The 15,080-nt window shown below is 49.1% G+C and overlaps 3 protein-coding genes across 5 annotated transcripts in view; 2 read left to right on the top strand and 1 right to left on the bottom strand.

Annotated features, from left to right (window-relative positions):
• Nucleotides 1-4,798, top strand: part of ADORA2B (adenosine A2b receptor) — a 21,125-nt gene extending 16,327 nt beyond the window's left edge. The window contains exon 2 of the mRNA XM_061143574.1: nucleotides 3,396-4,798. Coding sequence (XP_060999557.1) covers nucleotides 3,396-4,059 — 664 coding nt within the window. The 3' untranslated portion in view covers nucleotides 4,060-4,798. The remainder of the gene's footprint in view (nucleotides 1-3,395) is intronic.
• ZSWIM7 (zinc finger SWIM-type containing 7) lies at nucleotides 4,785-14,928 on the bottom strand. Of its 2 annotated transcripts, none has more exons than XM_061143585.1 (5): nucleotides 14,682-14,928; nucleotides 12,708-12,729; nucleotides 11,722-11,824; nucleotides 7,308-7,412; nucleotides 4,785-6,045 (listed from the first exon to the last, which is right to left on the bottom strand). In XM_061143585.1, the coding sequence occupies exons 1-5, from the start codon at nucleotides 14,911-14,913 to the stop codon at nucleotides 5,929-5,931; spliced, it is 579 nt and encodes a 192-aa protein (XP_060999568.1). In that variant the 5' UTR covers nucleotides 14,914-14,928; the 3' UTR covers nucleotides 4,785-5,928. The 2 variants fall into 2 exon arrangements, with proteins under 2 accessions (XP_060999568.1, XP_060999569.1); XM_061143586.1 differs by having other exon boundaries at nucleotides 14,663-14,834.
• TTC19 (tetratricopeptide repeat domain 19) overlaps nucleotides 14,462-15,080 on the top strand; it is a 29,163-nt gene continuing 28,544 nt past the window's right edge. The window contains exon 1 of one of the 2 annotated variants that reach the window (XM_061143573.1): nucleotides 14,462-14,574. Coding sequence is in view for 1 of the 2 variants with exons in the window: in XM_061143572.1 (XP_060999555.1) it covers nucleotides 14,912-15,080 (169 nt within the window). In the remaining variant the exon portion in view is untranslated. Of the gene's footprint in view, nucleotides 14,575-14,896 lie in introns of those variants that run through there. The other variant, XM_061143572.1, reaches the window with a different exon arrangement.

The following is a 15,080-nucleotide window of genomic DNA, read 5'->3' as shown; positions in this document are numbered from 1 at the left end:
CTGCTTTGCCATTAGCCTTGTTTTTCAGGCTTCTGCCTCATGGTCACAGAATGGCTGCCGCAGCTCTGGGCTTCATGGCCTCCCGGAAGAGCAGAAAGGGATGAGCATGGGGGAGGAGCTCTCCTCATGGGTCTCTCTCCTTTTACCATGTAAAATCCCTCTTGGAAGTATTCTAGCAGACTTCCTTTGTCTCATTGGCTAAAACCACCTCCTGTAGCCACCCTAGTCCATGACTGATGAGAGAATTTGCTTGCCCTGATCTAATTCATCCCTGGGGCTGGTCTGCACTCAGCTGTATGCACTTCAGAAAAGCAGAGGCGTGAGGGCAGGGCCGCTGCAGAGGCTGCCTCATGGGCCTAAGGTTCTGTGGCTAAGAGTTGTGTCTGCACGAGGCGGCCCTGTCACCCTGCAAGGGCCTGACTGCGTTCTTCACGTCCCTGGTGCAGTCATGGCCGGGAAAGATATTTCTATAAGGAATGGCTTTACATTCCTAAACGACAAGGGAAGCAGAGGGGAGTTGGAAATAGATGCAGCTGAATGGCAGCTGCGCCCACGGGTCCTTTGCCATCAAGGCCCCTCAGCTGAGCTGCCTGTTGCTCAGAGCAGAGATGGGGGATCGTGGCCAATGGGAGGCGAGACCTCACCAGTGGACCAGTTCTGCTGCCTGTCCAGGCCCCAACATTAGGCACTCCTAAGGAGCAGGCTCTCTAAAGTTGTCTGGTAACAAGTCGGAATGTATGTGTGTGAGCTCATTGCTAAGAACCCCCTATGTGCCAGGCTCTTTGCTAGCTCCTGCGGATGCTGATGCAAAGGGACGAGGTCTGAGTCCTTAAGAGGCTGGATGTTCTAGCTGAAGGGCAGACACCTGTAATGTAAACAAAGCCCTGTGACAGGTGTGTGTCAGGGGCCGGAGAGTGGGCGCGGCCCCCTCTGCCTGTGAGCTGAGCCGGAAAGGAGGTGACCTTTGAGACAGAGAGCAGCTGAGCCAGGAGGCCGCTGCTGTGGGGAGCCACAGGCCGGGAGCACACAGGGCGGTGGCCTGAGGCTCTGTGGGCCACACGGACAGGTGTGGGCTTGGTCCTGCAGCAGAGGAGATTGGACACTTTCCATAGACAAGTCCCAGGATAACGTGTACCCAGTTACTGCCCAGCTCTCTTCCCAGAGATTAAGTAATGATTTTATTTCTTTTTTTCAATATATTATGTCGAATACATACTAGGGACCACTTATGAATAGCAACTCTCTTGCAAGAGTGTTCCGGAAAAACATCTATTTCTGCTTTATTGACTATGCCAAAGCCTTTGACTGTGTGGATCACAATAAACTGTGGAAAATTCTGAAAGAGATGGGAATACCAGACCACCTGACCTGCCTCTTGAGAAACCTGTATGCCGGTCAGGAAGCAACAGTTAGAACTGGACATGGAACAACAGAGTGGTTCCAAATAGGAGAAGGAGTACGTCAAGGCTGTATATTGTCACCCTGCTTATTTAACTTGTATGCAGAGTACATCATGAGAAACCCTGGGCTGGAGGAAGCACAAGCTGGAATCAAGATTGCTGGGAGAAATATCAGTAACCTCAGATATGCAGATGACACCACCCTTATGGCAGAGAGTGAAGAAGAACTAAAAAGCCTCTTGATGAAAGTGAAAGAGGAGAGTGAAAAAGTTGTCTTAAAGCTCAACATTCAGAAAACTAAGATCCTGGCATCTGGTCCCATCACTTCATGGCAGATAGATAGGGAAACAGTGGCTGACTATTTTTCTGGGCTCCACCATCACTGCAGATGGTGATTGCAGCAATGAAATTAAAAGATGTTTACTCCTTGCAAGGAAAGTTATGACCAACCTAGACAGCATATTAAAAAGCAGAGACATTACTTTGCCAACAAAGGTCCATCTAGTCAAGGCTATGGTTTTTCCAGTAGTCATGTATGGATGTGACAGTTGGACTATAAGGAAAGCTGAGCGCCGAAGAATTGATGCTTTTGAACTGTGGTGTTGGAGAAGACTCTTGAGTCCCTTGGACTGCAAGGAGATCCAACCAGTCCATCTTAAAGATCAGTCCTGGGTGTTCATTGGAAGGACTGATGTTGAAGCTGAAGCTCCAATACTTGTGGCCACCTGATGCGAAGAGCTGACTCATTTGAAAAGACCCTGATGCTGGGAAAGATTGAGGGTAGGAGGAGAAGGGGACAACAGAGGATGAGATGGTTGGATGGCATCACCGACTCGGACATGGGTTTGGGTGGACTCCGGGAGATGGTGATGGACAGGGAGGCCTGGCGTGCTGCGGTTCATGGGGTTGCAAAGAGTCGGACATGACTGAGCGACTAAACTGAACTGATGAATAGTAAAGTTTGTCTTTGCTATAAACTGTTGTTTTAGGCTAGCTGATAGCAAAACGTCCAAAATATGTATTATGATTTCTAGAGATTTTAAGTAAGAGTTAATGGTCTAAAAGTCACTTTAAAAAATTTAATATTTGCTACATTCTCTCCCAACTTTTATCAACTTTGCTGGGAGCTGAGGCAGCCAGGGATGCTCCCAGAATTGTTCTCAGCATTTCCCCAGGGAGTTCCGGAGTGGGAGGCGGGTGGGGTGGGGGACACAGTTCTTCCTGGGTGTTTGTGGGAGACCAGTCTTCTCGCCCAGAGCCACCAGGTGGTGCTGCCTGACTCAAGGGGCCTCCAGACCTCACTTCTCAGGTTCTTGTTCAAGGGCATCTTATCACACCTCGCCTTCCATACTCTGCTTTTTCCTTTTTTATATTATGCGTCTCCTTCTAACACACCATGTAATTTACTGACTAATGTTTGTTGCTCATTATGATCTGTCCCCCTACTAGAACTAAGTCCCTGAAGAGCAGGGGTCTTTGAAGGTTCTGTTCCATTGGGTATCTTGACCCCCTATGTTTGTATCTTGTAGGAGATTTAGACCCAAGGTGGATATCTGGGTAAGCAGAAAGCAGCCTTTAAGAATTTGCCACTTGGGACTTCCCTGGCGGTCCAGTGGCTAAAACTCCATGGTCCCAAACCACGGGTCCAGGTTCGATTCCTGGTCAGGGAACTAGATCTTGTATACTACACCTAAAAGATCCTGACTGCTGTAACTAAGAGCTGGCGCAGCCAAATAAATAAATATTAAAAAAAAAAAAATTGCTACTTGCTCTCCTTGACCATGATTTGTCATCAGACAGAGGTGAGTTAGTAAGAATGAAAATCTTGTTGGAGCAAAGCTGTTTATACATTTGACTGTCATCAGTGTTGCAGACAAAAGCCCCTAGTGCCCTCTGAGTGTGGACCTGAGGCTGTTGGGGTCAAGGCCTGGCACAGAAAGCAGAGATGGTGGGGTGCTCTGAGTTTGCTGTAACAGACCATGTCCTTTTGAACAGGTATAAGAGTCTGGTCACTGGGGCCCGAGCGAGAGGAGTTATTGCTGCCCTCTGGGTCCTGGCGTTTGGCATCGGCCTGACGCCGTTCCTGGGGTGGAACAGCAGAGAAAGAGCCATCAACTGCACGGAGCCGGGGGACAGAGCCGAGAACGTGAGCTGCTGCCTCATCAGGTGTCTCTTCGAAAACGTGGTGCCTATGAGCTACATGGTGTACTTCAACTTCTTCGGCTGTGTCCTGCCCCCGCTGCTCATCATGCTGGCCATCTACGTCAAGATCTTCCTGGTGGCCTGCAGGCAGCTGCAGCGCACAGAGCTCATGGACCACTCGAGGACCGTCCTCCAGCGGGAGATCCACGCGGCCAAGTCCCTGGCCATGATTGTTGGCATTTTTGCCCTATGCTGGCTGCCAGTCCATGCCATCAACTGCGCCTCGCTCTTCCAGCCAACCTGGGCCATGGAGAAGCCCAAGTGGGCGATGAACTTAGCCATCCTCCTGTCGCATGCCAACTCGGCTGTGAACCCCATCGTCTACGCCTACCGGAACCGAGACTTCCGTTACACTTTTCACAAAATCATTTCCAGGTACGTCCTCTGCCGGACGGACATCCTCAAGAGCAGGGAGGGGCAGGCAGGGTCTCAGCCCACTCTCCAGCTGGGCCTATGACCCAGGCTCTGGCCTCTTCCAGGAGAGGGCTCAATAACAAAGGGACGGGGCACGCTCGGCCAGTTCTCACTGGAAAGACAGCAACCCTCACAGGCCAGCCGGTTGCCTCTTCTGGGCGCTTCCCTGGAGGTCCCATGTACCTCGTTAACATGTGACTACTACTTCCTGAGGTTGACAAGTGTATTTATGGTTCTCTGGCTGCTTTGTGTGGATGATGCTGACGGTGTGAATGGATTGTAAAAGTATGTTTTGCTTTTTTTTGTTTAAGAGTCTGCCTCTTTTATGGTAGAAAATGATCAAAACTATTTTACTGTGACATACTGTGAACTATTATAATACAAATATTTTTTTAACTCGGAGGCAATGGGAAAGGTTGGACATGTTAAAAATAATACTTGTTCTGAGGAAGGTGACCAGGAAAAGTAAAAGTATGAATCTTCAACCAAGAGACTGCTGTTTTAGGGAAATGACAGGCTTGTAAGTTCTTAAGTAGAACATCATCACAGGCTCAACAACATTCTTATCCATGTACAGCACCCCACCCCAGAAGAAGCTGTAGAAGCAGGGTCCTCCACTACCAGGCTCCGATCCCCTTCCAGAGCTAGGTGGTGATTTTTACGTCTCTCCCAAATTCAAGTTTGGCCACGATGCTGGACCCCAAAGTGAAAATTTTACTAAGGCGGGTTATGTAATTGTGTTTCTGTATGAGGTAAAATAAAAATAAAACTTAACAAAAGTTCTGGGTGTTGTGCCAGCTTGCTGCAGAGCTCACCTACCTTCTGTTCCGTATCCTGAAATAAGTTCACACCCAGGCCCTTTTCCTGAGTTGAGCCTTGACAGGTTTTATTTGCCGCACCATCGCCTAGGAGACAGCTGTGCCAACCACAGAAGCTTGCGCCGTTGTGACCTTTCACACATTCATTCCTTAGCACCTCCTGTTTCAGGGGTACAGGGTTGGGAGTACCCAGGCTCCAAGACCATCCACTTTGCCTGTCTGGTGGCTGGCTCAGCTCCTCCTGCAGTAACCCTGCAAGGACGTGAAGCCCCAGAAAGACGGGAAAGCTTGTCCAAGGACCCTGTTCAGCTGTGAACGGTTGTCCCCGAGGGAGGTGCCTGTCCTATCTCAGCTCCGTCTCGTTTTCATTTCCATCACAGCATAGGATGCTCTCTCTCAGGCCAAACGAGTCCCATTCCTCTCCCGCCTCACAGCCTCTGGAGATCTGCCTTTTCTCACTCGGCCTGGAACACCCGGCAGCATGTCTGGCTGCCTCCCTCACCCGCTTGTTACGAAGCTCAGAAATGCTCCGAGCAGACCTGCACTTCCTTGTTCTAGGTGCTGCCTTTCCAACAGCACAGCCTATTGAAGCAACTGTTTTGGCCTCAACACTGCAAATGTCTGGAGCCTGCTGAAACCAGCAAATCCAACGTCTCTTTATATCTGCTGCTGTTACAGCCACATCCGTGCTCTGACCTTTTACTGCAGAAAGACTTTCTGGGCCCAAGAAGACGAATGCACGCTTGTGCATCTAAACCATCGTACTGTCTCCTCTCCCATTCTAACCTCTTAAGGACTAGGACTTTGGTTGTTTGAAAATCTAACTCACTGTGGATGCGACTTAGTGTTAGGCTTTGGAGTCTAAGATGCTTGATTACATCTGGAAATTTTTTACCCATGGAGCCTGGAGGCTGGATTTTTCACGAGGGTTCACACCATATACATGTCCTGGGTCTGGAGTCCAGGGCGGAAGGGGACAGTAATGTGAAGTCTAGTCCACATCTCCTCTATGTGAAGCGCGCGTGACAGGGCACGTGCATCTCTGGACAGGACTTCTACTTTGAAAGATGGTCAGTGATGCTCCATCTGCACTTTTATGCTTCCTGTGTCTTCTCCGCTGACAGTATGTCAGTCAGTTGCTTGTCAGAGACACTCAGCTGCTGACAGGTCCTCGTGACCTGACTCAGGTAAACTGCCAAGAGGTGCTTGCACTAGAATAGACAACACGCAAGCCAGTTAGAAACAGGGAGGGCCAGGCTTCACAGAGCAGGAAAGGAGCGGGGCACACACATCAGGGGCCTGGAACCCACTGCCTAGAACCGCAGACCAAGGTTAGACAGGTGTCTACTTCCTAGCAGTCTGGTGGACAAGGAGGTTTTATCAATACTTGGCCTGCTGTTTGGGGCAACAGTGTAGATCCAGCAGGGACAGGTGAAATCAAGTGAAAACCAAGACAGGCTCTTTATGTCAGTCCTGAATTATACTTCTTTCTTCCTTGCCCTCAGAAAGCTGTTAACAGCAGTGGCTAACGTTCCTCAAGGTACAGCGTTGCTAAGATCATCTCAAAGATTATCTCATTTAAATCTGACAGCCCCCTGGGGGACAGGGTTTATCTTCATTTTACACATCTGCACCGAGTCTACAAAGGGGGACTAGTCCTTAACCACTGGACACCAAGAGCAGGGATGGCGGGACCCTCACTGTCTCGCCTGTCCCTCTCTGAGTCATGATCTGTGCTGGACCTCACACCGTGGGGCACACCACTCAGGCTGCTGAGGGCCCGGCTCCAACCCTGTCATTTTTCAGGTGAGATCACTGAGTGAGGCTCCCTGCCAACGGGAAAACCCACTTGCCACCTGCTTCCTGACAGGTGTGACAACTGTGTAAAGAAAGGGGAGCGTGGGGCAGATGCTGTAACTGTCTTCCTTGGCAAGACTGGAAAGATCGCTCCCCACCCGCAGGTGGTAGTGGTTCTCCTGTGGACTCAGGACGGATGTGAGGAGGTCTCGTTCCTGCCTGATGCTCTGGGCTCCTGTGAGATCGGCCGAGGCACCAACATGCTTTGCTGCCCCTGGTGAAAGTCAAGCGAGGCTGAGCACCCGGCTGTCCACGGGCAGTGGGAGAAGCGCCTCGTGGCTGGAGGTAGGGGCATGCACTGTTGCCAGCGTCCAGTTTGGCTCATGTTTTTACTGGGCCCGATAACTGCCCAGGTGCCAACTCTGGGGATTACTTGCTGCCCTCCTGAAGCTTCATCTCTGACCTTTTAAATTAAAACGGGAAACTGGCATAGTTCTAAAAATGCCCCTGTGTTTTGGGAGGGTAAAGCCAGAAGAGATGACTGACTGAAGTCAAGGACAACGAACTACCATCTGTTTCCACACAGAGTAGACCCCACGTAGGGCGCAGAGCGAGGCTCCCAGCACCCCCTGCCCCACCACCGGCTCGGCCATGGCCGAGGCCCATCCATCCTCACCACAAGGCTGTCCCCCTTCCGCAGCACGGAGAAGGCGAACGCTGGGCACGAGCAGTAGTGGCAAGAAGCCAGACATGTGTACGTTCTCCCGGAGCTTCCAAGCACCTGGAAAGGGGAGGACAGGTGGAGTCAGACCTGGAAAGGTGAGCGGGAAAACCGCTACTGCCCTTGAGTGTACCTTTGTGAGGGTTCAGGGCTGTTCTCCGAGGGCCTACCTGCCCACGGGACTCTCCTGCTGCCTCAGTGCCCTGCCCTTGACAGCTCCACATGCAAAACAGAAGTGTCTCAGGTGGGTTGAACCCTCCACATGAACCACTGTTTTTCTGCCTGGGGATTCAGAGGGTTGACTAGAGAGAGAGAGGAGAAGGCTCCCAGCACTGTACTTTGTTGTTGTGTTTCTCAGCCTTTGTAGTTATTTCACAGCATGTGTGTGAATGTCTAAAGCCTCCACCACACTCCTAGCAGGAGTCTGAGGACAGGAAAGGCCCAGTAGGGAGTGGGAGGAACACGTGGAACAGAGACTCCTGTAACGGGGTGACTCAGCTGCCATGGGAACGGCAAGCCCAGGTCTGCTCGCTCACCTAGCAGGACGGGATGAGGGCACGGACCCGGGAGGGCTGGCAGGAGGCCACATTCAGAGCCAACGGCCTTGCTGTCAGTCAGGAGACACGGGGGACCCTGTGTTTGGAGGGTGGCTGGACAGACCTGGAGGAATGGCTCGTCTCCGTCCTCACCCCCCAGGTGCCGGAGACAGGAAGTGGAGGGCTTTGTTCCTAATGTCCCAGTGGAGTAAAGTTACTATCCCAGGGACCTAGAGACCCCCTGCAGTGGGTCAGGGACAGGGAACTGCCCCTGCGGGATGTGCCCCAGGGCCTTCACGTTTGTTTCAGGCTCTGAGATGACAACCTACATGGGAAAAAGGAATGTCAGTACCCCTAGAATTGTTTCCTATTTTCCTCACACAGGTAAGACTTCCACTGAAAAACAGCAATGTTGAGTGAGGTGTTGTCTCTCCAGCATTTCGCCTGGTGCAGGCATGTCGCTATGGGTTTTTTTTGCCAAGTCAGGAGGACTCCTTGGGGGCTGCAGGATGACCAGAAATGGCCAGTGACTGGGTAACAGGATGCCTACTGAACCTATTACACATTTCAGCCCCATTACAAACTGGATATTAAGAAAGTCACACCACACGTTTCCAGTCCTAAGGCGCTGACGTGTTGAAACTGGTGAGGGCTGGGGGTGCGAGGAGGAGCTGCCCTTTGCTGAAGGGAGAGCATGAGAGCAGACTGGTTCCCACTCAGTCCCACAAGAAAACCCACCAACGTCTGGCAGGGACACCAACAATTCTTGGGTCTCTAAACCATTACCAATGGTTTCTTCTTCTCTCTAGATTTATGGTTAATTAGGCATAAGCCTATTGGAGAAGGAAATGGCAACCCACTCCAGTATTCTTGCCTGGAGAATCCCAGGGACGGGGGAGCCTGGTGGGCTGCTGTCTATGGGGTTGCACAGAGTCAGACACGACTGAAGTGACTTAGCAGCAGCAGCAGGCATAAGCCTCTGGGATTCCACACAGACTGCTTCCTCCTTATGGTGGGTCCCCAGCCAATTACCCTCTGCACGAGGCTGAGTAAGTGCCTGGTCACTCAGGGGTGGGGAGAAGTTCTGCAGAAGTTCCCTGGCTGGGACTCAAAACATGCAGCCGCCCAAGGCGGTGAATACGGTAAAGAGAGTCACTTCTCAGTTGGCTTCTCTATCTAGCAGTGGACGACTAATGAACCTGATAATCAGGCAGAGATCTGAGTCAGATGAGTTTGGAGCTGAAAACTGACCTCAGGGACTGTCTAATTCACCCTTCGTGGAAAAAACCACCTCCTCTTACAGGAAGTGCTCCAAGCTCATCCACTCGGAGCCAGGAGTGTCAGTCCCAGAGGGGAGCCTTTACAAAAGGAATGCAGGCAGGAGGATACTCAGACCCAGGCTGGACTTGCCCGCACCACCCTGGGAGGATCTGCTGCAGCTACAGTGAGGCTCTAAGGAGACGGGCCCACTGGACAGTCATCCACCCACAAGCACAGTTTACTTTATGGCTGCTCCAAGCCCTCAGCATCCGTCACAGTGGTGAATTGTATACGATTCACCGTCCCCTGAGTTTGGTGCCTCTCTTGGAAAGAGGATGTTATGTCCCTGCCCTGATACATACAGGCTGACTATGTGAGCTGCTTTAGCCAGTAAAGTGTGACTGGCCAGGCAGAAACGTTCAACATGGATACCTACGATATCCTGACTTCCCTCTGCTATGAGATACACAGGCTGCTCCATCGCCTGGGATCCTGGGCCACAATGTTCTGGATCAAAGCTGCAATTGGCTCGCAATGGAGATGGACAGGGAGTGACACATCTCTGTAGCTTTCAAATTTAGGGGTCATTGTTACAAATTTAACTTGGCCCCTCCTGACTGACACAGTCCCCTTCCTAGGAGGACTGAAGTTTATCAAAAAGTGACTCAGGTGACAACATGAGTGTGACTTCAGGGTAATTACCACCACACCTGGAGGAGGTGAGAATGTTAGAAGGTCGACCTATGGAATGATAACTAGCTGGGTAACAAGGCAACATCTGACTCAACCTTTATCATCTCACAGAACCTCTGAATTAAGCCAAATTCTTTCCAAATTACTACATACAGTGAAACCACTGAGGTTAATTGGAGGGTGTCTGTAAGGTTTCTACAACCTCATTTAATTCAAAGTCCAACACATTTCTAAGAATTTTGCATTTTTACGATGAATGAAGCAACATGACATAATACAGAATGTGAATGATGAAAACTAGAACAAGTCACGGTGATCGTGGGAGGAATAATAAGTCAAGAATAACTGAAATATTTCCAACACAGTCTTTGAGATTTTAACTAACAGCAAGATCATGCTTGTGCGGGTCAAGTGTTCTGCTGATGCTGGAACTGAGACAAGAGAATCTGAAACTAAAAGACATGGGAAAACTCAGGAGCCCTTTTTGACAAGGATATGTTAGCTACATAAAACCCAAAAATAAATACACTAGCAAAGAAAATGGAAATCCTTCCTCAGGTACAAACAACATTGCTTAAGAATTCTGATTCTTAATCTATGATGTTCACCAACAGAAAATTCTAATCAGCCTCTTCTGAGTAAATACAGAAGTTTTAACTGCAGCATTCGGCACTAATCACCCCAGCTTACTTCAGGCAGAAACGCATGAGGACCTCAGGTACAAACAACATTGCTTAAGAATTCTGATTCTTAATCTATGACGTTCACCAACAGAAAATTCTAATAAGCAGCCTCTTCTGAGTAAATACAGAAGTTTTAACTGCAGCATTTGGCACTAATCACCCCAGCTTACTTTAGGCAGAAACGCATGAGGACGTGCCAGCTGGCTGCACCACCCTACTGCATGGAAAAGCGAGTTCACAGGCCAAGTCTTCCATGTGCCCGAGAGGCTTTGCTCAGTCCCTTGCTAAAAATGAATCAATACGGTCTCAATTCTGAGACAGTCATCATAAATAAACCAGAACCCAAACGCTCAAAAGTTCTGCCTTTCCTGGTCTTCAACAAGGCCGGGATCTCATACAAGAGCTGATGGCTGCTGCTTCTGCCCGTTCCATACACAAAATTTTGGAGACCACTGCCAACATTTTTATTTCATTCACAAGATCCCCTTCTCTGAATCCCAGCTGGCATACCACGTCTAACGTGGCTAAACTTGGGTTTGGGAGGCAGAGAGTCTGGCCCGCTGTTGACACCGAGACAGGCAGGACCAGCTGCCAGCTATACAACCCTGCTGCCGTAGGGGACAGTTCATTTTCTGCATCTCAGTTTTCAGCAAAATAAATATCTTTCCGGGCTTTTGGTGAGAATTAGCAATACATGAAAGTAATTCAGTGTCTGATACAAGTCCGATTTGTACTTTACAAACCTGCCTACCTTAAGGTCCGCTTGAACTAAGGTCCAAGTAAACTGCCCACATTCAGCACAGTGTGGCCTTCGTGAATGCTTCCAACAACAGTTCTGACAGATCGTTTCTATTAGATGAACCTTGACATGTGAAAGGACCTTAAAGTGCATTTTGGCTTTTGCTTGTAAGCAAGAGACAAGGAACAGGGTGATCCCTGTAGTGTCAAATGACAGAAAGGGAAAGTTGGCTGTGACCATCAGACCTGGGCAAAGAGCCTCCCTGGATCATTGCTGGTTCCACACACTGCTCCCAGGTGGGGTTAACAGGCCACATCTATCTGACTCTAACTACTCACACTCTCATTTCACTAAGTTGGGTCAAGTCCTTTCAACCATCCACCAGCTTTCATACAGATTCATGAAAACATCTGTCCTAAGGGGATCTGGTTGAGATTACTCCACCTCTGGGTTTCTACCTGATAAACACGCCTCCCGCTGGGCGAGGAGATTAAGGTAACAGACTGGCGGTCAACTAGGTCCAAGGCCTGGACAGCTGACGAGCCGAAGACAAATTTCAGCCTGGGAAGGAGAGGAGCCTCAGGTTAGATGATGGATTGAAAGCCACCTCTCTGACTCAACCCGAAAGATTACCATCAGCAGCTTCTGAAAATTTATTTTAATTCAGAAAAAAACGTAATACAGCAAAATCCCACATAATCAACCGGCCAGAATAAATGTTAACATGTTGTTTATAAAGAAGCCTCTTTATAATAGTCAGAGGCCTTCCTGTTCTTCCTCAATTTCTCCATCCCCAAGGCAACCACACGCATTTCATGTTAATATTTTTATATTTTACTATACATAGTACATATGTGTATGTGCATACATACACACACATATACATATGGTGATGTTTTTTAAATTTAAAACATGAACAGTACATTCCGGGCTTTTTGGGCAACTTTTTTTCACATTCAGTGTGCTTCTGAGAATGACGCATATATACGTGTCTGCACGTGCACATCTATATATATATACACAAACATTTTAAAATTTAACTTTTGTATAATATTCTAGTGTACGTACATAGTACATTTTATTTCTTAACTACTCTTAGCCTCTTACTCAGGAAACAGGCCTCCCCCAAGCACTGTATGTGTAAGAGTTGTTCAAGGGTCAAATGTCCTTCTCTTTTCATGTGTTAGTAGTGTAAGAGCTACAACTTTTAGAACGATGTTAAAATACAGTGGCACTTAGGACAATAAGGAGTGCCTTGTACTGTCAAGTACAGTGCTGGTTATTCACTTGAGACAGATTTTTAACAATTACATCAATAAAATATTGTTCCTAGCTTAGTAAGAATATTTTCTAAAAATAAGAGTTGGTGTTGAAAGAATTGGCCTTTAAAAACACACATTAGTGGTTTATAAAGAAACCCAAATACAAAAGAATATATACTTACGATAACAGATGCTCATCAGGAACTGTAAAACAGGAATGGAAAGTAAGTGAATTGTGTTAAACCAGTGACCATAGACAAAAACATTTTAAAAAGGCTATTATAGCCAAAAAGACTTCTGTGTAAGATGATGAACCGAACCTACGCATCAAATTTTACTCCTTCCCAATATTCCACTAAACAATAATAAAAGAATTTTCTAAAATGCATAAACTTTCAAGGATGAGGACAAGGAGAAACACAGCTAAGATATGTTGGAAAATTATTTACAAGATTTGAGAAAACTGAAACTTAAGCTAGCAATAGGAGAGCCAAGCAACAACCTGATTTACACTGCAGACTCTAGTACCCTCACTCCCTAAAAAAAAAAAAAAAACCCTCAAGAAATTGGTGGCACCAGATGGCTCTAAAGTAGGAATGAAGCATGAGGGCTAAAATAAGACTCTTTGAAAGTAAGTTTACGAAGTTGGAAGGTAGTAGAGTAATACTTTAAGATGTCTGAGGAAATATTTCCAACATATAATTCAATAATACCTTGTCAAACTATCAATTAAGTCTCGGGATAGGAGAATATGTGCTCTATAAAATAAGACAGTAAACTGAGAAAAAGAAAATTGTAGGGTATACTACACATTAAGGCCCAAAGTAGGTGAAGGGAATTCCCGACAGTACTGGTGGGGGCAGATCTCAGGAGAGAAGCCTGCACGCTCTAGGAGAGGAGAATGAGATGGACAGAACACCTCAGCATCTTGAGTAGAGGATTTAGAACCCTGGTAAGAGTCTGAAGTTGAATTATGGATGTGTGTGTGTTTGTTAGTCACTTAGTCGCGTTCGACTCTTTGCACCCCTATGGACTGTAGCCCGCCAGGCTCCTGTCCATGGAATTCTCCAGGCAGGAATACTGGAGTGGGTTGCCATTTCCTTCTCCAGGGGATCTTCCTGACCCAGGGATCAAACCTGGGTCTCCTGAATTGCTGGCAGATTCTTTACCATCTGAGCTATAAGGAAGTTATTGAATTAGGGATAAACATAGAGAAAAGTAAACAACCAAACAAATGCAATCATGACAGTTTTGAGAGAAGCAAAAAGTTACAGCAAAGAAGTAGTCATCACTTCCTATATGGCTCAGCTGTGACTAGATTTTACATCATCATACAAGTGTAAACTCAGAATACTGATCTAAAGAAAATTATCATCGAAGGAGGGGGCTCAGGAGAGCGTATGACTTTCTAAGTACAAAGATTTCTAAATAGCAGAAAACCGCTCTGAAAAACGTGAACCGGTGACAGTGGTCTTGATGAGCCCCAAGCCTCAGGGGCGCCCCCTTCAAGACTCTCAAACTATGCTTTTCACACACAGCCCTTTCTGGCAACCACTGTTTGAGCTGTCAACAGACTGGCTTTTCCCCCAAGCTTTTTGATGTTCGAATACCTGGCTCGCCTCATCTTTTAAGCACATGCACTGCTTTAGATTTAACTGAAATGAGAAAAGTTGGCTTCCTCCTCTCAATTATTTAAAAACAGTACGTCAAGGTAAATCCTTTTCAAAGTGCAGTCCTTTGCAAACAAACGCCGCCCAAGTGAACCAGCAGGGGCAGTCCTGGGGCCTAACCGATGTATTCGATGGTCATTCAGATGCCGGTGGCGCAGCTCTAAGGAGGATGCGCTCTGAAGCCCCGTGCGCTTGCGGCCAGAGGATGCGGGAGCGTGGTAACAGAGCATCCTCTGCTGGTCACAGGAATAAAGGCACAGCCACAGCGTCCAGACCCCTCAAGTCCTGCGTCTGCAGCCCTGAAACAGTCACTCGTGCACAGAGGTCAGGAGGGGAACCGTTTGGAACGAACACAGACTGCGAGAAGGAAGGGCTACAGGCGAGTAGAGAGGGCGGAGACCTCCCCAGTGGGCCCGGACCCGCGAACCCCGTCCCGCCGGCGCTGCCTCCAGCGCCCCCGCCCGTACTCGGCGCGCCGTCCCGCACCGCCGCCGCCATCTCGCTCAGCAGCTCCTCCACCACGGCTGGCAGCGTGAGAGGCCCAGTCAGAGCCGCCATGACAGGTCCCACGTTCTCCGGGGCGGCGGAAGGGGGAGAGGTGACGTAGTTTGCGTCCCGGCGCATGCTGGCGGCCCGGCCAATCGGCGGGCTTTCGGCGCCAGGGGAGGAACTTCCGGAGGCCGTGGCCGCAGTGCGCAGAGGACGCGCGGGCCGCCATGTACCGGCTTCTGGCTGTGGGCCTGGCCCGAGGCCTGTTGCGGGCGGCGGGACTGCGGGGCCGCTGCCGCCCGGTGCGTCTGCTGCCCGGGCCGCCGGGAGCCCGGGCGCCGCCGTGCCGAGAGGCGCCGCACGGCCGAGGCTCGGGCCTGCTGCCGCTGCTGGCAG

The sequence above is a fragment of the Dama dama genome, chromosome 5, assembly GCF_033118175.1.
Source record: "Dama dama isolate Ldn47 chromosome 5, ASM3311817v1, whole genome shotgun sequence".
NCBI lineage: Eukaryota > Metazoa > Chordata > Mammalia > Artiodactyla > Cervidae > Dama > Dama dama.
This window is presented reverse-complemented; position numbering and strand designations above follow the sequence as displayed.

Bases quoted from the DNA above. Each gene is read 5' to 3' on its own strand.
- ZSWIM7 (XM_061143585.1), bottom strand. From the start codon at position 14,913: ATGGCGGCCCGCGCGTCCTCTGCGCACTGCGGCCACGGCCTCCGGAAG. The intron at 12,730-14,681 runs GTGCGGGACGGC...CCTGTTTTACAG, and splicing joins TGAGCGAGATGGCGGCGGCG to TTCCTGATGAGCATCTGTTA. The intron at 6,046-7,307 runs GTGAGGATGGAT...TGTCTATTCTAG, and splicing joins GGAAGGGGGACAGCCTTGTG to TGCAAGCACCTCTTGGCAGT.